The 23,614-nt window shown below is 40.2% G+C and overlaps 1 protein-coding gene across 10 annotated transcripts in view; it reads left to right on the top strand.

Annotated features, from left to right (window-relative positions):
* The window catches only part of LOC117422535 (alpha-(1,6)-fucosyltransferase), a 193,623-nt gene that overhangs the window by 109,940 nt on the left and 60,069 nt on the right, over positions 1-23,614 (top strand). For all 10 annotated transcript variants that reach the window (XM_034927695.2, XM_058987340.1, XM_058987343.1 and 7 more), the window contains one exon: positions 9,770-10,218. In XM_034927695.2, coding sequence (XP_034783586.1) covers positions 10,016-10,218 — 203 coding nt within the window. In that variant the 5' untranslated portion in view covers positions 9,770-10,015. The remainder of the gene's footprint in view (positions 1-9,769; positions 10,219-23,614) is intronic.

Raw genomic sequence — 23,614 nt, 5'->3', positions numbered from 1 at the left:
ATTGTATATTAAAATCTGTAAAAATCTTTTATGTTCTTTAAAAAATAATATGAGTTTATTTTGCTGCAACTTTAACTCAGGACCTACAGTAAATCAAATAAATGGATTTTAATGAACTTAATTTCAGTAAACATTAGCTTATTAATGTCGGTTACCTCAGTCATGTAAAAACCATAGACCAGTCACTTAATAGGTCATTTCGCATATGAGGGCCGCAGCTTTGTTGTGCTTGCAGGTGCAGGGTTTTGTGTAATCTCTTGTCCATGTAGCTGACATACCAGAATGTGTTGTACAGTAACTGAAATGTAACCCTCATGTGCACACAGCTTCACGGCCTTGGTCAAATCCAAATCATGACTCCACCAGATCTGATACTAAAGCAGCGCCATGAAGTTACTTGAGGTGCATGCTGAACAAATCATGTAAAGTGTAATGCAGCAAGGAACACAGCAAGGTTACTTCCTTGATTTAAACAATGAGGGTGTGAATTTCGAATAAAACTATTTGTGAGCACAGGGATCTCAGCAGGTTTCTGGCTGTGTGAAGTTGCTGGTCTTCACTGGTGATTCCACAGGGAGCATGACTCTGGTTCTCCTGTGGGTTAGGGAGAGGGGCTGTTTCTCTTCATCGAGCTACACGGATCCTGCTGGCCAAGTCAGTTTTTATTGATTAAATAATAGTATTCATTAAGTGTTCAGGGCTCGGCACTGTTGTTTAAAAAACAAAAGCAATCATTCTATAGAATAATTTCATGAATATTGAACTGTATTCTATTTAATAAATCAAAACAGACTAACTTGAAATAATTTAAGTAATGTATTGACCTTTTGGCAGACAGATTTCCAGTTGGACAATTGTTTACTGTATAATGTGATTGAGTCTGAGTAATGTGCTTTGAGTGTTTAACTTTATGTTATCACATTTTTATATTACGACCTGTGGCAGGGCAGAGCCCTGCATTATTATTATTATTATTTATTTCTAAGCAGACGCCCTTATCCAGGGCGACTTACAATCGTAAGCAAATACATTTCAAGTGTTACAATACAAGTAATACAATAAGAGCAAGAAATACAATAACTTTTGTTCAAGCAAAGTACAAGTGTGACAAACCACAATTCAATAATACAGCAGATAATAGTGATAGTTACATCAGGATATGATTATATCATGTAAATATGCATGTAAATAGGGGGTAGAATAAAGCCCTGCTGAAGAAATGTATTATTTTGGGGTGTGTTTAAAATGATTTGTTGTATTGGATTATGTTATTAATGTATTGTGTGTTTATTTGGAATGGGTGGTGTTATATTGTTTAGTTTAAATGTTGTCTGGCAGAGGAGATGTTAGCAGCTTGTGAGAATGCGCGGTCGGTAGCAAATTAATTATTAACAGATTGTCTGTCCACAACGCAGATATAAGCAGTGTGGAGTAGTGGTTAGGGCTCTGGACTCTTGACCGGAGGGTCGTGGGTTCAATCCCCGGTCGGGGACACTGCTGTTGTACCCTTGAGCAAGGTACTTTACCTAGATTGCTCCAGTAAAAACCCAACTGTATAAATGGGTAATTGTATGTAAAAATAATGTGATATCTGTATAATGTGAAATAATGTATAATGTGATATCTTGTAACAATTGTAAGTCGCCCTGGATAAGGGCGTCTGCTAAGAAATAAATAATAATAAAACTGTCGTGTAGAATGTGACCATTTCCAGATTGATTAATGTATTACTAATGTGGTGGTGGTGGTGGTGGTGGTGGTGGTGGTGGTGGTGGTGGGGGGGGGGGAACAGAGGAGAAAAATTGGTTGTGTCCTTTTTTAATTCTACAGACGTTATTGGAAGTAATTGCACTTTCTTTATTTATGAAATGTTTTTTTTTGTGCTTATATTCAAGAAAACATGTTAAAAAAAATGTTTAAATGATTGCCTTGGCATTTCATTAACATAACCCCAGTCATTCTCAGATTTCATTTACATGATCATGTTTTACGATTTCACTTGTTAACTCCTCTGCTGATAATTCCCATAACAACATGATAACTAACTGTCTTCAACAGCTCCATCAAATGGCACATGGACCACAGACATGCAGCCTTTAATGGAGTGCTAACCAACCCATTCCCCTACCTCTTATTGGCTTTAGCAGCCTGACTGCCCCCTTGGTTTTGTCCTATTGAAGATATTGTGTGTTTTTGCTTGTATTTTTTACTGATCAAAAGCAATGGTTTATTGGGACATAACCTATGACAGCGGAGCGATCTGATGTAGATATTTCAATGATGGTACCCAATCACTTCCTGTGAGGCAGTTCAACAAACTCACTCCTATGGTGTAGCTGCAATCAGACCATGTGACCAAAAGTACAAGGATGCAGCAGCTTTTAAAATATCTGTCTATCGGGATTAATTGTAAAGTAGCAACTGAAGAAGCAAAATATTTTCTTCAAAACAAAAGAGCTCTGATACAATTATTATAAGGTATTTTAAAGCTTTGGTTACCGGTCCGGTAAATGGAATGTCAGGTTTTGTTGTTTTTAAAAACAAATCTATGTATTTTTTCAATTTATAAGAATTAATTACAGCGTTGAAAATATCAGACCTTTCTGCAAAATTGCATTAGTGTTTAGAAAGCCTGAAATCGAGGTTTGGATAATAAAGCAGATCTCGGAGGCCCCGAGTGAATGAGGCCTGCCAGACAGTCCCCCTGTGTCTGGTGGTATCGGGGAGCATACTGCTAGCTAGATGTGGATTAGAGCCAGGTGTCCACACTGTAATACTTTTGCAGGGAGTGATCAGGGCCAGGAGAGGGCACGACAGCTATTAGGAGTTCATACACCCTCTGACAGCCTGCATGCCTTTGACATATGGAGGGTTGGTATTAAATAATGGACTGCTTAAATGACATTCAAGACAAATGACAAATGGGATTTTGCTTGTTGGCTGCAGAGTCTGTTGTAGCACTATTTGATTTACTGTCACTTATTGCGGTGGAATAGTTTCAACAAATTACTTGGATCAGTCTGGTTTGTATCTTGTGTTTGCTGCCTCTCTGTGTTTCTAACGGATAATAATACTAATAATAATAATAATAATAATAATAATAATGGTATACACCCAGCTGTACAGCCTGTATTCCTTTGAGATGCTTATTAGACCAAAACCCAGAGTAGGAATGCAGCTCTCTGTGTTCAGAAGGGTATAATAATTTATAATTAATTCTGATGAGTTTCTCTGGTGTCTGTCGTATATTTATTTGTATATTGCTCAATTATTTAACTGTTGCAGCATTTTCTGGAATTCGAATATGTTTTCTAAATAAATCAAATGAATGTTAATCTGGACGTCATTTTGATCTGCTGATTTTCCGGCTGGTTTGTGCAGCTGCTCTGAGGTGAAGCTGCTTAACTGGGTTCAGACCTGGAGACAGTCCGGGGTTTGGACCAAGAACCTTGAGGCCATCACCCCAGTGTTTTGTGGGACTTTTTAAATATAATCTCATCTCATCATTCAATTGCATATTTCACACTACGTTAAGGGGTTTAGTTTTTCTTCTGTTTATTATAGGACAGCATACACATCACCATCTGTGCTTCATGCCTACCCGATTCAGGCTCTGTGGAAGTCACTGCTTCAAGCCATCCAACACAATGGAATCCCAGTACTTGTTGGAGACGGATACATACAGTACTATCAGAATGACTTTGTGTATTTATTGCCCATATGAACCCATTTAGAACCCTCACTCATTTCCATGACATATTTTACTGAATAATCCGTCAACCCAGTGTTGCACTTAACAGTGATGTGGCAACTCCACCTTCCCTGTTTCAGTTTGTGGTGGGCAATAGCACCAGTTTTGGTATTGATAAAATCCCACATACCACATTGATTTGAATTTTTAATCTACTTTAGTCATTTTAACTCCATTGTTATTACCACAGACAATGCATAGCAATTTGTTTGGTATGTTAAATACCTACAGTAAAAACATACTCCCAAGTGGCTCAGTGGTGAAAGTGCAGTCATGCAGTCAGGGGAGTGCAGGTTTGGGTACTGGCTGTGCTAAATTGCAGATCTTCAGTGGGGATCCCACAGGGAATGTTGCATTGGCTCTGGTGCTCCTGCAGGCTAGGGAGGCAAAATCTGCAGGGACTGTACCCTCACCACACTACAGCTATTATTATTATTATTATTATTATTATTATTATTATTATTATTATTATAAACCGTTCTAAGTATTTTTTTTTTTTATCTACAGCTATGGCCAACAGTTTTGCGTCACCCTATAGAATGAACTAATTTTGCTTCAAGTCGAATGAAACCTGCTGAATAATGTTATGTTAACATATTGAATTGCATACCACTTTGTAGTTTCCCATATACTTAATGAAAAACTGACAAAGTTGAAAAATGTGACATATAAAAATCTGAAAATACTGTACTACTAATACTATTATAGCTTCTGATAGACTTTTGCGAGATCATTGTGTAGTTTCTTTGATTACATGATGTTAAATATATATATCTATTCATATAGTTATTATTTTTTTTTTAAATTATGTATCGATCCTAAAATTCTAGGTGATGCAAAACTTATGGCCATAGCTGAATATGCAAATGAACAGTTCTTAAAACATTTTAAAAAACTGTATTGTGCTGCATATTGCAACATTCTGCACTGTATGCAAACACTTCTTACAGAACTAAATAGCTTGTACTGCATTACCTTTATGTTCTGTACTTGACGTAATGATAATTTATGTAGAGTATCATTTTGGAACAAAATATAGATCAATTTTCCCTCCACTAATCTGTGTGCTCTCTCTCTCTCTGTCTCTGTCTGTGACTAATAATGTTACTTTAATGATGCTGTTTAGTCCCCAAGTGGCTCTGCTGTACATTGTCTCTGTAGAAGTTTTATAATTGTATCCAAAACACTTATTTCACTTCCACATTATTGCTGTGCTTCATGGCTCCGCATTTTGCTTTCTTACCTTCCGGTTACCTAATCTCAAATTGAAAGAACATTTCATTTAGGCTTCAGAGCACCAGGGCTAGAGATCGATTTCTAAAAGGCAGAATGCTTAATGAACAAGCCACAGTTTGAATTTGTATAACTTCATCATCATATTGTTTTAGCTTTTAGGAGAAAACTAAACTTGTACTTCTGAAAAGGCCTTGACTATCTTGAAATGAAAAGAGGTTAAAGCGACCAAACTGGAAACTAAGAAACAGAGTTGAACTTGACCCTACCTTTCCATTGCATTTGTTTCCTCCAGGATAGATCACTGTAAGCCCTTATATGTCAGAGTTCCTTCAAAAGTGTTGTCCTTACTTGTACTTATTCCGGCTGCAGGAGTTTTGACAACGTTTAAGATTTGTGGACATATTATTGGTTGCTAGTGCATTTTAGGGTTGATTATACATGTCACGGAGAGGCTTGTGGGTGATGTCAGAACAGGAAGAGACAGAGCCACAGTCCTGTGAGAGCAGAGCTGATGCACAGATTTATAATAAGTAATAAAAATAAACAAACACTAGACAGAACACAGAGCATGCACATTAACAAAATAACCGGCACAAGGGCCAAAACAAAAGAACTATACAAAACACTCAAGGAGTAAATAACACAGGACAAACGGCGCAGCACAGAACACGAGAAACACTCGCCACATACCTCTATCACCATCATTACCTTCAACACAATAACCATTTCACCACCCGTGATCACCTTATTTATAAACCTGTGGCTGGAGCCTTAATTATTTAAACATTTATTCAGTTGACGGCTCCAGCCATATTCCCACGTGTGTTTGCAGGGAGGATCTTAACTCCGTCCCCGCCACCCAATACTTCCCACATATACAACCCCGTGCCTCAGCAGGGCTCTCCCCACACTGCCACATATCTCCCCCCTATGTGCACAGCACATATGGCCGCCGCCATTGGCCACCTCCCCCCTTAAAACACAACCCCCCTCCCCTCATGTCCGTTTTTCCCCCTGTGATCTCCCTCTGGCGGTGGAGGTGGGAGCAGCAGGTACTCTCCCCCTGGCGGTGGAGGCAGCAGCAATAGTAACAAGGTGGGCACCAGCTCGAGACCTCAATAAGGCGGAGGTAGGCATCCCAATGGCCCGTCGGCAGTGGTTCATCCTCCATTCCTGGGAGGGGGGCAGTTGGCTGGGAAGTGCCCATACTCCCCGCAGGCAGGGCACCAACTTGAGACCTCGTGAAGGCGGAGGTAGGCTTCCCAGCGGCTCTCCTGCTGGCTAGTTGGCAGGGGTGCGGGGTATTCCTGCCGTCTCAATGGTGGCAGTGGAGACAGCAGGGCTACCCCCTTTTTGGCGCTGGACACAACTGGACTTCGGGCTCATCCCCCTCCTCGTCTGTGTCCCTGTCAACCTCCGGGCAGCTTTCCTCTTCATGCCCATATCGACAGCAGTAGGTGCACCACTCTTCATCCTCCTGCTCCGCAGTGGAGTACTCCCCTTGTACCCACAGGATGGGGTCCCACGGCCGGGTCAGATGGTTCACCTCCCTGCTTCCCCCGTCCCTCTTTTGGGCAGGTGCCTGAAGGAGCAGCGCATGGTGGTGTGCCCGGGTTTGGTAGAGGCGAGGCACCAAAGCTCTGCTTCCTCCTTCAGGCTTTGGGACTGGCCGTTCCTCTGCTTTCCATTTTGGCTCCTTCTCCCCATTTTTTCTTTCAAAAACACACACACACAATATTAAAAAAAATAAAATAAAAATCCCCCGCAGTACTATTCCTGGCCTGCATCTGTGGAGGCGCTGTTATCCCACACACCGACACCATATGTCACACATAGGCTTGTGGGTGACGTCAGAACAGGAACAGTCAGAGACACAGTACTGTGAGTGCAATAAACAAACACAAGACAGAACACAGAACAAAACACTCACCACTTACCTCTACCACCAAAATGACCACCCATGATCACCTTCCCACATATACAACCCTGTAACTCTGCTCTCGCCCTGCCACAATACGTATTTGTTTTTGCCTGGCTCTGAATAGCCTTTCTTCGCTGTATATGTGTTATTTGCTGTCGCCTAATGCCCCTAACTGCACTTTGTATTTCTCATGGTTGCAGCTCCCTAGGGTCAAAATGTGAACAGGCCTATTCTTTTTTTATGCTCTTAACTATTGTGACTCTACTCCGGCCCCAAACTTTAAAACCTTGCGTGAAGGCCCACTTGTATGAAAATCCTTTTTCTAATACTTGGCTAATTGCTTATGAGTTGAAGTTTCTATAGCTGATAAAAATATAATAATTATTTTTGTCTATTTGTCGATGTTTAAACTGTTTGTTTTTTTGTTTTTTTTTCGGGATTGTGAAGTGCTCCGGGAGGGGGCTAGAAGAATGCTATACTGTATAACTAAAGTGTTGCTTTCCCAATGGCATTCCATTTGTAGGTGATTCTGTATCCAACACTGCATGAATTATTCCTTTAAAAGTACTGGCTAATTTTCATCTCCATATAACTACATATCCTTCTTGAAAAATGTAGAATCAGTGCTGTCCACGTTGGACCAAAACTCACCTGACAGCAGGCAGGTACTTGTATATATACAGTATAGCGTCTATATGTGTGAGTATAGTGTGTAGCAGACACTATTGTTAATTTCCTGGTGGCTATTTATATATTACTGTATTACAGATAAGCAAACTTGTACTCTCTTGTTACAGGATTGCTGATAAGCTTTGCTTTTACAATTGTTTGTTTGAATGCGTATCAGAAGGCTGTTGTCTGCTGTATTCCTGCAGTCGCCTGGTACAGCTGCCCCTTTCCAAGCCTGATTACATGCAACAATTAGTCAGAGGTGTGGTGGAGCAGTTTATTTTCTTTCCCCTCATTTTTATATCATTATTGAGTCCTTCGCCTCGGATCTGCCATACCTAATTTATTCAGGAGTCTTTTCAAGGACTGAACTCCCAGTAGGTTCTGAGCCTCACAGGATAATTGCATCAGTAAACACTCTACGCTGCAGGAAGCTCTGAGCCGTAAAACTGGCAGGTAGGAAACAGAAACTGCAATTAATATCTAGACAAGTGCTTCAGTTTGTTTTGAAAGTGTGGCACCGTTGCGCTGTTAGGAAGTCTTCAAGTTGATCCCTTCTGTCAGTCAGTGCCAATCGCAAGAACTAAGCAGGGAGAATTCTGAATATTAGCTCATGAAATTGTGTTAGTGATAAGACCCTGTTCAAAACCAAGCAGGCACACAGACGGGAGGGCTGTACTGACATTGAGTGGAATTTTCTGTTCTACATGCCGTTATTTGATTTAGTTTCCTACTAAAGTACAGATGCTGTATGCCACTGTGGAAAGCTTTGTGCTATGCATTGTTTGTTTTCAATCACCAGACAGTGCAGGAGTCAGGACTTGGTTAACATGGTAATAGGGTTATCCTGACATCCCACTGGGAGTTCATTTTGGGGGTGAGATTTAGAGGAAGAATTTTTTTTTCTTCACTTTTTCTGTTTATTAAGTCCACAAGTCCGCATCGCCTTCGCCTTACCTTATTAACAAAGTCATGATTTGAAACCCGCATGGAGTCAATTTTTTAATAAAATCAGCCTGTTTGTTTTTAAAACACCTGGATTATCCCACAATAGAGTTATCATTTATTAAAGAAAGCGTTTTATTAAAACTGGAATATGAGGTCCAGTGTATTTCTGAGGGATATTTTTGTATGAACTCTGTTGCAGTGTATTTTATATGGAAGTATCAGAAGTGCTCATTTAAGTTAATATTTAACTTCTCTGCACATCCTGGTTTGCAGCAGTTAATGCATTTGCATTTTTTATAACTTGAATTATAGTTATAAAAAATGCAAGTTATAAATAGTTATAAATTTATTTTTTTGCAAAGTTTGAATATAGGAATTGTTTTTTAAACTAGATTATCATGCTATTTCTGTAACATTTGCAGTTTGTTCTTCAAAAATTGTGCACATTTAGTACTGCGGTAAATGTTTTATGTATATGTAAACTCTTAATTATCAGCACGCCACAATGTGGAGATCAGCAGTTTGAAAAACATTTACATAGCTAACCATCTTTGCTGATAATACCATTGTGATGTATTACTTGCTTTAACATTTCTTTGGTAGGCTTCAGTGCAGATATAATTCTTCTGTTGCTTGTTTGATTTATGAATGATTTACCCAAGATAGCCCAACCTAACCATTTCTACAGCTGGGTGAGGTTGAAGCACATGACAATCAAGTGACTTTCACACAGGATCTCCTAGTGAGTCTGTAGCAGTGACAGATCCAGGCTTCAAACCCATGACTTTAATGTTGCTAATAAATCTTGCACCTACCCAGAAGACTAATGTAGTATATCTCAAAATGCTCAGCGAATGAACCTGCACAGTATCTCTGAAAAGCTTTGGTTCAGCACAGAACAAGCCTCTGGCCATATAAACCCTTTGTTACTATAATATCTGTCAAACCTATAAAAACTAGTATACTGCTATCTCTGGAACAAACTTGATTGTCTTGCAGCCAATCAGATAACAATTGACATTCTCCCCTATATCATATTGCTTCGTTTCTCTCACCATCTCATCTTTCTCCAATCTGCAGCAGGTTTTCTCAAGGCTGCTTATCGTAAGCATCCCTTGTTTTGGCAATAGCTACGTTGAAGGCTTTGAAAGCCGGCATTTACATCTATGCATTGTAACAGACTGAAACAGCCTTCTCTATAAATTACATAAATAATCCAACTAATTATCTTCCTTTCTTTTTAGAATCCTGGAATAAGTGAACGTCCTGCTTCTTCTCGGGAGTAGAAAATTCAAATTGTGGCAGGAGCGGAAAGGAGCTTGAAAGAGTTACGGGCTTCGAGACTATGTGGTGAGGAGGGACGGGTGGAAGGAAGGCAGGCAGGCAGACTGCGAGGTCCCCTCACTCACACTCGGAGCACTTAAAGATGCGCGGTGTCCCGCTGTGAAGGCATCATTGGGAGCTTTGTGAATAAACTAAGGGACTTGAAGATGCGGCCATGGACCGGCTCCTGGCGATGGATTATGCTCATCCTCCTGGCCTGGGGCACTCTGCTCTTCTACATCGGCGGACACCTGGTCAGAGACAATGACCACCCTGACCGCTCCAGCCGAGAGCTCTCCAAAATCCTGGCCAAGCTGGAGCGCTTAAAACAGCAGAACGAGGACCTGCGGAGGATGGCCGAGTCTTTAAGGTAGTGTGCCAGTACCATCTATAACAGGGGTGGCCAACCCTGATCCTGGAGAGCCACAATTCTGCAGGTTTTTTGGGTGTCTTTAAATCAGCAATGGCTAAAGACCTGGAAAAAATGTTAGTGTTGAGCAATTAAGAAAATAACTTGTTTCAAAAATGTAATAAGAGCTCCGGTGGAACGAAAACCAGAAGACCCTGCTGTTCTCCAGAACCAGGGCTGGCCAGCCCTGATCTATAACTATTAAACACTCAACAGTGCTAAATTCAGAAATACTGAAAGAAATGCAATGCAGTATTTCTAAAGGTACCAGGACCATAAGAGTACATGATAAAACCCTATACTTCTTTAGTCAACTAAACTGACGCTGATTTAAATATTGCAGCTAGTTGCAGGGGTCTTTTAAAGAATTCAAATTGATTACAATGCAGTCCTTTTGTAAGTGGCGTGACAGACCTAATGTGATGTACGTGGGCCCACATGTTTGATGCTGTCTGACTCCATTTTGATTGCTTACGGCACTCCTGTGTACCAGTCTAACCGGCTGAACTGACTTTTGGATTGGAATAGTGTATGGGCAGAACCAACCTCAGACCCACGCATACGTTTTTAAAATCGTACAAATTCCGGAATCTCGTTTCCAAGCTTCTCTCAAAGCGCAAGTTAATTGGGCATTCTCTTTATCTCAGGGCATTCTGTTTCTTATCTTGAAACTATGCAGGCAAACCCAGCGGCTGAAAGTCCTGAATACTCACAAATGTCAGTGAATTTTGTTACAGCCTTGTCTTAGTTCTCAGAGTAGATGGCAGGAGAAACCTTTGTACTCCAGTACACCTGGCGTGTTAATTATTTGAAGAGCTGTGGATTTGAGGGAAGTCACTGTGTACACAAATGAAACTGAGGCACGCAGACAATAAAAATGTGCATTATAAATATCATATGGGAGATACTGAAATTGAAGAAGGAATCTATGAAAAAGACCTAGGAGTTTATGTTGACTCAGAAATGTCTTCATCTAGACAATGTGGGGAAGCTATAAAAATGGCCAACAAGATGCTCAGATATATTGTGAGAAGTGTTGAATTTAAATCAAGGGAAGTAATGTTAAAACTTTACAATGCTTCAAGAAGCTGCTTGATGAGATTCTGGGATCAATAAGCTACTAACAACCAAACGAGCAGGATGGGCTGAATGGCCTCCTCTCGTTTGTAAACTTTCTTATGTTCTTAAGTGGTTCCAGAAACATGATGATTACAATTACAATATGCATAAAATTATAATCTCCAGAAGTGAGTTAGTGGAATTGGATATTGGCCTTTGTGTGTTTTGTAGTTAACTGGTTAAAAGTAGTGAAGCACAGTACAAGCTTTTCAGGTAATACTTGAAAAGGGATACTTATGGCTTCAAGAAAATGTACTATTGAATGAGAGCAGGCTATCCAGCCCATAGAAGCTCTTTCAGTTTCTTGTAGCTGATTGATCTCAAAACTGTGTCAAGGGGCCCCTGAGTAAACACTGTCAAGTCAGGTCTCAAAGGAGGTCTCATTTATACAGTTGGGTTTTTACTGGAGCAATCTAGGTAAAGTACCTTGCTCAAGGGTACAACAGCAGTGTCCCCCACTGGGGATTGAACCCACAACCCTCCGGTCAAGAGTCCAGAGCCCTAACCACTACTCCACACTGCTGCCCTATGCAAATGATGCTTCTAGTCCAGGTAGCCTGGTTGAATTTCCCAAATTGTTTTAGGTTTTGGGTCCGTATGGACCCCAGGCGTAGTGTATTGGCAGGCCCAACTTTCTCGCGTGAATTTCTCAGGCACCGTAATAGCTAGCTTCCTTGTTGAAATGCTTGTTTGAAAGTACAGAATTAGAGCTTTCCAATGATGTATCGTATGTCCTGAACAGACGTTCCTAAACGAAACTACAGCAAACCGAAACTAAGGCTTGAGTCATGTGACACGAGTCAGCTCCTTTTTCGTTTGTTGCCCATCAGTCGGTTGCTTCAACAGATAACGTTCTATTTTCAACGTCATTTAAAAGCGCAGGCTTTGTGCTTTCCAATGATGTCAGGCATGCCCGTATGTGTACTTTCTACCACCCCCTCATTCAGTGCTCCAGTGCTGTGACGCGCAGCAAATCAGTAGGTGTGTTCAAGTGCCTGTAACTGGAAAATGGAAATGAGAGGCGTGGGGCTTTCCAATGATAGCTCACTTGCCTGGATGACATGAAGACAGCTATGCGCACTGGGCGTCTTATCCATTTTGCATAGCATGAACAACACATTATACCAAACGATGACTAGAAGTAAAGGAAAAGCAAAATAAGGTGTTCATATATTTTCATTCATTCATTTATTTATTAGTTATATGTTGTTTTATTGCTGGGTCCGGTTGGACCCCAGGTTACCAGGGAAGTCCGTTTTCTGACATGTCCTTATGAGGGTTAATAAGGCCCCAAATGATTGGCTTCTTGTGATTGTTATATGTAGGGAACCATTCATCTCAATTTGAACCTGCTTTCCATAGACATTACAGTACATATGGTGGATGTTCTAAACCTTCAGGTTTGGTATATGTGTTTGATATCACTCATATTAACATCACCCACAGTTTCTTCTCACCACACTAAAATGGGAACCAATGGGGACAGGCTCCAGTTAACATCACAGGCTGTACTGTGAGGCTGTATCCCTGTACAGTGGTAGCTGGTTCAAAGCTGGTCAGGAAAACAGGATATCAGCATTGTGACATGTTGGCATTGCTGCACTGCAGCAGGTCTGTGGCTACCACTGTCAGTAAGGTCCTGTTTAAACTGTATTGAAATGACATTAAATTACAGTAATGAACAGCACTGTACAGTACATGCAGTTTCACACAGTAACAGAGACATAGTTGTTGTTTCAGCACTTAATTTGTGTTTTAATGCTTGTTTTGCTCATCAATTAAAGTCAGCTTCTTGTCACTATTTCTGCTCAGTTCTTTTTGAAGTTCTACTGAAAGGCTTTGAATTGGGTTCTAAAGAAGTTCAGAATACCAGTTTTGTATTGATGTTTAAAACAGAATGCCGGGACTGTCTGCCTCTGCGTCTGGAAGAAACCATAAAATGACCCACGACCATAATACAGAGATAAAACATATTTAATGATATAAATGTAAGAACCGAACAAATGAAGGACCATGATATACAATGAATACATAAATGGAAAAAATAGGGTGATATCCGATTCAAGCTGATATCTACCCTTAGAGAACTTTGAGTGGGATGGAAATTAATTACAGCGTCTTAGTCTGTATTTTAAGTTCAACAAGAATAATTAAACAGCATTGTAGCTAAGAAAATAATTCCATACCTTTTGTTACATATCATGATTTTTTTTTTTTTTTTTTTTTTTTTTTTAAAACATACCTCGTACTAAAAAGTTAAAGAAATCTCTGTTATCTATGTTTTCAGATCGTGTTACACTTCATGTTTTATTTCACCTTTAGGGTGAAGTTGTTCCCACCCCTTCAGTGACTTCTTTCCTGTCTTTAACCAACCAGCTGCTTCCTCTATTGACTGACATGCTTTCAACCAGTAACATGCTTTGACAGAGAAACTGTCCCCCGATTTCCTAAGAATAGGGCAAGGAAACTGAACGCTTTATAACCCTTTGCAGTCCATTTATTAATCGCGCGTCAGGCACGCCAGGTCTAATTAATTTTCACACGCGCATTTAATTTTAGACGCGCTGTTTAAAAGTATTTTTTTTCACAGTCAAACGGGTTTAAATGGCCCTGCATATCAACAAAGTACTCACTAGGCATCTCCAGCCCCGCCCCACCCTTTCGTTTGCTATAGCGTTCACCTATGTAAGAAATAAATAATAATAACAATAATAATAATAATAGTCGTACATACCGATCGATCATCTCCGGATCACTCGTTTTATCACCAAACTCCTCAATAATGCGATCCAAGTCATTATTTTATTACTATAACATCTCAAAAAAGCTCTGCAAATGTCAGTGTTTTCTGTGCCCTGATTCAGTCAGCCAACTTGTTTACTTACGACCGCCCCGTTATCTGATACCTGATACCATGTATGACTATTCATGAGATACGCCTTTTTTTTTTTTTTTTTTTTTTTTTTTCCCCTTGTCTCGGCTCCTGTCGCTCCCATCCGGCAATTGAATGGTTGTTTTGGCTTTTTCCGGAGAAAAAACGACTAAACACCCGTTTACTGCGTTGCTATAATGATGTCGGACCCAGTCCGACAAAGGACCTGTGAGGAATAATTGCAATGTCGGACCCAGTCCGACAATGGACCGCAAAGGGTTAAACCTCATTCATTTGCTATAACATGTTTCTTTCAAAACTGCACATTTTAGTCCTATATAGCAAATGGATTTGCAAAACAGGTAAGATTTAGTCCAATTATTTTGTCAGCTATAATCGCTTTAAAGTGATGTATTTATATCCGATACAAAGCCATTTCCGATGGCTGTAACACATCCATAGGCGTAATATACACAGGGGGAAATGCCCCCTCACATTGCAGCAGTACTACAACTTCAGTAATGTATTCTTATAATCATTAATCAGTATGGCAGTCTCCACTGGGACCCAACGGACACACCAATCAGCTGAGGCAGTGTTAGTGTGCATGCATTGCATTGTGGGTGATCTCAAGCGGACAGGAGAAAGCGCAGTTGTTAAAGAACTGTTTCTGCAAGTTATTTTTTTTTTCTTTTCATTGTGAAATGAGTCAGTCGCGATACCATTTCAGATGTCTGTGTTCTCAGTGCTATAAAAACATTTCTATTTGAACACTGGGGTCTTATTGTCGTAGAGTGGCTGTGAAATACACCCTCCTGTTCTCCGAAGAGGGAGTTCATGACCGCAAAGATGCCGATTTGAATGAAATGAATGTGTATTTATAATTATATTAATATATGCCCCAGCTACAGAAACTGCCCCCCCCCCACACACACACTTTTGAAACCACCACTGATCACATCCACACCAAGGTCTACTATATATTATATATATGAGGTTAATTTACTGGTCTGCAGTTTTGAGAGGAGTAATGTACCTTATACAGGTCACTTATTTAAAGCTATAGCAAAGTTATAGTATTTGAGCACTATTCAATTGTAAGCACTTGCTTGAAACTGGGAGCTTATAAACATTGTATTCTGGCTCCCCGACCTCCTGCTTTGTTTTATAACACGATTACATGGCCTAGAGCAGCGTATGGTTGATGAACGGGCGCTAAGGCCAGTCCCCCACAGCGATGTCGCAGGCTGCCTCCCAATCCCTTTCCTACTGTTGTGCTTCAAATAGAATTCATCAATTATACAAGGCCTCAGCCCCGGGAAAGATTTAAAAGCTCTGCAAAAAGTCTCCTGGACAGCTTCCTAGATGAGGATATTCGCAGTGTCTGGAATGAAAGACTTAACTTCAAGAGCTTTCTGAGATCAATCAATCAAACAAACAGTACAGAAAAAAAACAAGAAAGGGCTGTATCCCAGATCTGTCCAGCGTTTCTGCTCATCCCGTGAGATTGCTCTCTTTAAAAAGCTGCTAGCCTATCGGAAAGCTCCTCTGGAAAAGCGCTACCACGGCTGCTGATGGTATCACGGTTTTGTTGGCCAGTAGATTAGAATGTAAATGATGGGAAGCAGGACAAACTGTTCCTGGCAGTGTACTGAGCTGGAGGGGTTTATTCAGTGGAAACAAAACGACTCCCATCATGAATCTTTAAAACAGCATCTCTGACTGCACCTGTGCATTTAGAATCTCCTTCATATTTTTAGTATATGCCAGGGTTTGTAAGCGTAAAGCAGGTTATGTAAGCGAGCATTGCACACAGATGTTACACTATACAGGGAACTCAATAGGGAATTAGGGTTTACAAGAAAAAGACAAGAAAAGTGCCTGTTTCATAGGAACTTTGCATGAAAAGCATGTAATCAGTACTGTAATTATGAACTATATGTATTACAAAAAACAAAACAGATATGTTGAATATTGATAGGGTGTTTGTGACAGGGCGGAAGCCCTGCACATGGGAAATATGTAGTTTACTGTATATTTGGGGTTAATTGTTGTAAATAGATTGATTGAATTAATTGTTTAACTGCTGTGGCGTTCCGCCGGGTGACGACTACATGTCTGCAAGGAGCAGCAGCTGAAAGCAATCCGCTGTTCCAGCAGGCAGGTGGGCGTGTCTCAGCGGCGCGTCAGTATAAAAACAGAGGTCACTGTGATCAGGGCTGCTGCAAGGCCTGCCGTTTTCACGGCACCTTTGATTTATAGTTTGTTGTATTGCGTTCTATTTTACCACCCTCTGTGTGTTACCATTGCTGGTAGTGTCACATGACATTATTGTTAATATATGTGTTAATAAATTGTGATCGCCGTGCTGGTGTGTTTCACTGCACTTCTGTGTCTCCGTGCCTCCATCCCGGCTCTCACCTGCCTGTCTACCTGCTTCAGTGCGGGAGCGACACGCAAGAATGCCACAGTGTTACAAGCTGATAGTCATGCTGCTTTACTACAAGAAGGCCCTGGTTTGTAGTGTCTGCAGTAGTCGTGGCTTCTGTTGCTCCAGATTTGAGTTCTACTTTTTCTCTAAATCTGCCATGACTTTGAGCTTGTCTGGAGAATTCTGAACACACTTCCTCATACCACTCAAACCATGTCACCCCTGCCAGCCCCTACTACTTTTCTATTGACAGAGAGATTGAGAACACCATGAAGCAGTAAGGGGATGTACAAATGCAACATGCTTTTTAAATTGGTGTTTTATACTGTTTTATATATATTGTGATGAATTGCCCCCACTTAGGTTCGTTGCCCCTTTACAGATTGACCCAGACACAGAAAATTGGGGGTTCAGCGCTTCCGCGCACTTTTAATAATACACACAATAAACAAAATACAAAACAAAACAAACACCTAGCTCCTTCGGAGCGCTAACTAAGACTCAGGAACACCCTGTCTATAAGTAGGACGGCTAAGCCGTTTCCCCACCAAACAAAAACCCAACAAATTAAAACCACACAGGTTTGACACAGAACTTAACTTTTGATGACTGCTCGGAGACAGAGCACACCATCTGCCTCCTTCTACTCAGCAGCAATGAGCAGACTAGCTGCCTCTCTTAAATACCCTGCACCTGGTCCTAATTTAACAATAATTACCAGGTGCAGGGGATAATTAACAATAAACCATTTAACAAACAAATGTGCATTCTCACATGTTTCATGCAGGGAGGATTAACCCCCTCCCTGCTGTGTTACAATATGTAATTGGAACCACAGCTGAAATTGACAGTAAGGTCTATCTACATTAAATCACATTTTTAATATTGATATTCATTTGAAATATTCTAAGTCAATGAGTTATCTGTAATTGGGATCAAACCTTTGATCTTGCAATATTTGGGTACATATGTTTGATTTATAAAGTGTTTAAATAGCTCTGATAGTATGTACACTATCCTTCTCATTTTACACACAGATACTGGTAGGTCATTCAATTACAATATTATTATGTAAATACAATGAATAAATATTTCAGCATTTAGAGAAATTTGGGAGAATAAAACCCTAAATCACACTGCAATCAAAGATGTGCACAGGTGAAAGGCAAGTGCATTTTCTTTGTATCAGATGGAAATTACATCACCTGAAGATTAGCTATACTGTTTAATTATTCTTAATTAAGTATATCATAAAACACATAGGATAGGGTGCTGGGTAAGACAGAAGCTGACTCAAGGTCACAACAGCCAGAAAGATCCTTTATAAAAGTTTAGAAAAGCATAGTGAAAGCATGGTAAAGGATAGGTCAGCATTATAGAGCCCAGAGAGGTACAGTATGGTAAAGTATATTAAAGAACATGGAAAACCATGGTAAACTATGGTCCATGTGTAGTATAACCATGAGGAAAGCATGGGAAAACTGCAAAATGACAGTGGTAAACTTTACAAGGGCCTTCTTGTGGAGTCGATATGAGCATGTATCATACAACACCCTATATGATATTATCAGGACCCGGTGTCATGCGGGTCGGCTAGGTGATTTCACACTGCTTTTGATAAAGCAGGGTTGACCTGGGTGACAGACGCAAGTACACAATGTGCGTATCAATGCCCCGGAAGCAGCTTGTTACGGACGCTTCCATCCAAGCTTCTCTGCATTGAACAGTTTGCCAAAATGTTGATTAGAGCAAATGTTTCTTCATCCCCGCTGCAATCTGGCTCATGGTGAGTCTCAATCAAAAAAAATATAGCTAAACAGAATAAACAGAAATGTTCCTTGCGGAACTGTAACCTTCACACAGGCTTGGCTGTTTGTTATTTCGTCAGCTTTACGAACGGCTGTCATGCATTTTGTCTCTCTCAACCCGGGTCAAAGTGTGTTGACCCACATCCTGATGTGGGGTCGCTGCGCCCGGGTATGACCCAGGTACTTGGTTTCACACTACGTGGGATTGTGACCCCACCAGAACCCAGGTCGGGACCGGGGTAGGATTGCCAGTGTGAAAGCGGCTTCAAAACAGAACGTGACCTTATTGTAAAACTACTCTTATTCCTTGAATGAAGTATCTTTTTCCACTTCACTTGAATATACCAAAAAGGATTTCTTATTCTGCTGTGTGAACTTCACTGTAGATAATTTGTAACAACGAAATAAAGAAAAACTGATGGTGAAAAAAACACCCCAGATGGCGAACCTCGAGGCAGTGAGTGTGCTCTGACTCCCCTGACACTGGAGGGATGGGAGCTGGTAAACCTCACAGCACCATGCTGTCAAAACCCAGTGACTTCTCAGGTTTAGCACATATTCATTCCTACAGCATCTGTGGCTGAAGTGCGCTCATCACTATGAAGTGCTGCAGAGCTGATCCCAGGCTAATAGATTGTTAAGTGACATCAAGGCTGGCGTATCATTTTCATTATAGCTGGCAACCGTTAAGTGGAGTCAAAATAGTTGGCAACCGTTTTGGATAAGAAAGTAATGCCGAAAGCCTCTTTAAGCATGTACAAGGGTGTCGTGACATAGATTTGAGTTTCCTGTACTATATACCCGAGTCATTGGTCATGCAGACAGTGGCACTACAGTGGCAACTTAGTAGGCTGCCATTGGTGGAACTGTAACCTAATCGGAACACTTCCATGTTTTATATGAAATATGTCATGAACCAAGAAACGATCCCTAGTTAGTGTCTCTCTCTTACTCTCTTATTTTTTTTCTCAGTCTGCTTTTCACTTGTTGGCTTTTTTTAATGTTCTCTCCCACAACTGAATGAAAGTCATTTTTAGAAGCCCACTTTGATTACATGGCAGTAACCTCCACCTACTCCCAGCATCTCTTTATGGATAAACCAGCTGCCTACAGGAAGAGAGAGGAACAAAGCACCTTGGTAGCAGTAGCGCTGATCCTTTTTAGCTTCTGATCACTGTCAGAAACACCTTTTATCATCAGAAATATTTTCAGCACAGTAAACAATCAAGACTAAACAGTGATCTATAATACAGCACACCCTTGCTGTAATGAACCTGTTGGGGTCCAAGCCTTTTGTTCATTATATGGAAGGGTTTGTTATAGTAAAAGGACAATCAAAATGAACGATAAACTGTTGGAGTAAGTTAATGAGATGAGATTGTGAATACAAGTAGAATTACACATACGTTTTCGTCTCATGTATGCAGGATTCTGCCTTTGTTTTATCCTATTCGTTAAAGAATTAAAATGCAGTATAAAAAGCAAAAATCCCGAATTGAAGCTGAAGCTCAAAATCAATCTGACATGAATCGTTTCAAAGTGCACCAAATCTTAATCCAACATGCAAGAATCCCAAACTGAGTTTTTATTCCAAATCAACCCGACATGAAAAGTCATCAGATCCTCAGGTTTTTGTTGTTGTTGTTGTTGTTTTTTCTTTAATCAATTTTGCTTTGCCGCATGGTTGCTGAACAAGCCAAAAAACAGAGTGCTTTTTGACAACCTATATTTATGACAGAGATATGCCTACGTTACGGCTTCTTTCAAACAATCAATGTCGTTTCCAGTTTACACAGCGCGTATTATTTATTAAAACAAGAGTTGACTTCACTGTGGAGGTGGCTTCCTGTGCGTACAGACCGGGATGTTGACAGTGTGTGTTTAAATGATCTTTTTTCGTTTTTTTTTATTTGGGGTCCAGGGGCCAGGTTCGTTATAGCCGAAGGTTTGTTATAATGAAGGCCGTTATAGCGAGGATGTACTGTATCACCATAATCAATCCAAACCCACAGAAACACATACTTTGCAAAACAGTACCCAGATTAGTGAGCTGCGATGGCTAATGCTATGTTTTATTTGTGTTTTGTTTATTTTTAAATACTGATTCATTTTAGCAGTACAGTTGCACTGTGTCAGTACCAGCAATCTTACAAATCTATTTAATTTATTTCTTTAGACAACACATTCATATTATCTGTATTTTCTTATCTTTAAAAAAAAAAACAAAAAAAAAACAAGTACGGGAGTGCAGATTCACCTCCTGGCTGTGCGAAGTCATCGTCTTCACTGGTATTCCACACGGAGCAATGCATTAACTGGCACTCCTGCAGGTTAGGGAGGCAAAACCGCCAGGGACTGTTTCTCCTCATTGCGCTACAGAAGACCCTACTGGCCAGGTGCCTGGGGCGCTCAAGCAGACACACCTGCAGGGCTGGCCTTTGTCTCCCAGGGGCAGTTAGCTTGCCAACATCCACTGTATTTCTTCTGGGTGTAAAGAGGCAATTGGCATGGTCGTAGGATCGGCAGACATGTGGTGAGGGAACATAATTAGACATTTTAATTTAAGGAGAAAGCCTAGTGTAATACAATATAATTGAGCAAACTAAAAATGTAAAAAAAAACAAAAAAAAAAACCCTGTATGTTTAAAACAGTGGCCCTCTCAAGCTTCTAAAAGAAAGAGCATCGCAGTGGTATTGATGTGTTTCACGGTCATGTCTTAATAAAAATCTCATAACTCCTCTTAGCTGCTTACTCAGTTATTGAGTCTTTCACACTTTACAATGTAACCATGGTGACAAACCCTGTTGGCATTATCTACTGTAGTGAACAAAACGGTACAGTGCCACTTTGATGCTTCTAATGACAACATATGTTGCTTTGTTTGTTTTTAATTACTAAAATGCAGTTATTAACCTTATTTGTTGCCAAGCAGAATAGAATGCTACCTCTCTGGCTGTGCCACATAAAAAAGCCACTTTACATTTTCTAACCACATTAGGATTATAGTTTTGATGTAAGTGCAGTAAACAATTACAGATTTCTGTCAAGTTTCAGAACACTTCTGGCCATTTCTTTAAAAAAAGGATATACAAAACGGTAAGATTATTTAAAGAATGTGTTTTATACATTTACAAGGTTTCTAATGTATTATGAAACAGACCACACAACCTTCAATTTTAATGGATTTATTACAACAAGAACTTCCAAACAAGGGACCAGAAAGAGGCAATACTTTTTTATTTTATTGAAGATGAAGTAAGAAATAAATTATTTTAATTATACTAGGAAGTAATAAAACAGGCAGTTACATTAGCCATCACATGTGAAATTCATTGTATACAGTATGTGGAATGTGTCCTTAAATTCAAAACACTCAAACAGAACTTCTGAGGTGAAACCATAGAAGTTGTGTAAACACACATTTTGATTGATGCAGATCAGCATCTGACTTGCTGACTTGGGGACATACATTTTAAAAATGATTACCCCCAGTTTTTAACTCCCTGTTTTTTGAAAGAGAAAAAACACCTGTGTATTCTGTAACATTAACGTTGAGAATGAATTGTCAGTTTCTCTCTAAGAGTGTTGTACCTCAGTATAACAGAGCTGTACCTCAGTATAAGGAAGCTGTACCTCAGTATAAGGGTGTATAAGGGTGCTGTACCTCAGTATAACAGAGCTGTACCTCAGTATAAGGGTTCTGCACCTCAGTATAAGGGTGCTGTACCTCAGTATAAGGGTGTTGTACCTCAGTATAAGGGGGCTGTACCCTTAGTATAAGGGTGTATAAGGGTGCTGTACCTAGGTATAAGGGTGTCTAAGGGTTCTGCACCTCAGTATAAGGGGCTGTACCTCAGTATAAGGGTGTCTAAGGGTTCTGCACCTGAGTATAAGGAAGCTGTACCTCAGTATAAGGGGGCTGTACCTCAGTATAAGGGTGCTGTACCTCAGTATAACAGAGCTGTACCTCAGTATAAGGGTGTATAATGGTGCTGTACCTCAGTATAAAGGTTCTACACCTCAGTATAAGGGTGCTGTACCTCAGTATAAGGGTGCTGTACCTCAGTATAAGGGTGCTGTACCTCAGTATAAGGCTGCTGCACCTCAGTATAAGGGGGCTGTACCTCAGTATAAGGGTGTCTAAGGGTGTATAAGGGTGCTGTATCTCAGTTTCTGGAGTGAGTTTGTGCCCTGGTGCTTCGTGTTTCAGTTTGACTGACACTTTAAAGACCCATGCCTTGATGCTGTGGCCCAGGGCTGCTGTCATTTCCTATGACTGCTACAGTCTCTTTGAAGACTGCTCTGTGGAACACCATCAAGCTCACGAGAAGGTACTCGTGGAAAATGGATACAGATGCTGTTGCATGTCAAGCTCCTTTCCCTCCATGCTGCTTCATGGGAACTATGTTTTTTTTTTATTCCAATTTTATTACATTTTTGTTTTAGACTCTTTTAATTGTTCTGTTTCTACAAACTAGCGTTTTATGTTAGTTTTTAATTTAATGGTTTAATTGTTCATTTTTTTTCTTGTGTGTGTGAAGCACTTTGGGAAGGCGTTATAGAAATGTGGATTGTTGTTGTTGTTGTATGTTTCTGTAGATATGGGTGTAGTTCAGAATCTTGTTGTTTTAAACTCCTGTTATTATTAGACCAGGCTGGTCTTATTTCAGTATTTTGGCAATGTGCTACTCTTATTTTATGTTTTATTTTGGTGCTTGTGATTTTAATACTCATCAAAGGTACATAGAGCACAATCCTGTTTGAATAGATCCACAATGCCTCAAGTTGTCACACAGCTACTACGGGTGATAGTGTTCACCAATCAGCCTCAACTTCTGCTTTCCAAAAGCTTGACATCCTATATAATAATAGGCTATTCAGATTTGCTGACCAGTGTGATTACTTCACTCACTATTGAGATCTGTATTCTATGTAATCATGGCCTCCTACTACTTACAACGTCCTTCGATCTAAATGGACTTTGGTACTCGTTTGTTTGCATATCTTGCCCCAGTTTATGTAAAGAACTGTGTATTCAATTTGGATGAGACTTGGTTAGAATCAGAATCTCTGGGTATGTGGAGGCATCTGTCTATCTCTCTTAATGTCAAACATTTTTACATGTG

The sequence above is a fragment of the Acipenser ruthenus genome, chromosome 15, assembly GCF_902713425.1.
Source record: "Acipenser ruthenus chromosome 15, fAciRut3.2 maternal haplotype, whole genome shotgun sequence".
Classification (NCBI taxonomy): Eukaryota; Metazoa; Chordata; class Actinopteri; order Acipenseriformes; family Acipenseridae; genus Acipenser; species Acipenser ruthenus.
This window is presented reverse-complemented; position numbering and strand designations above follow the sequence as displayed.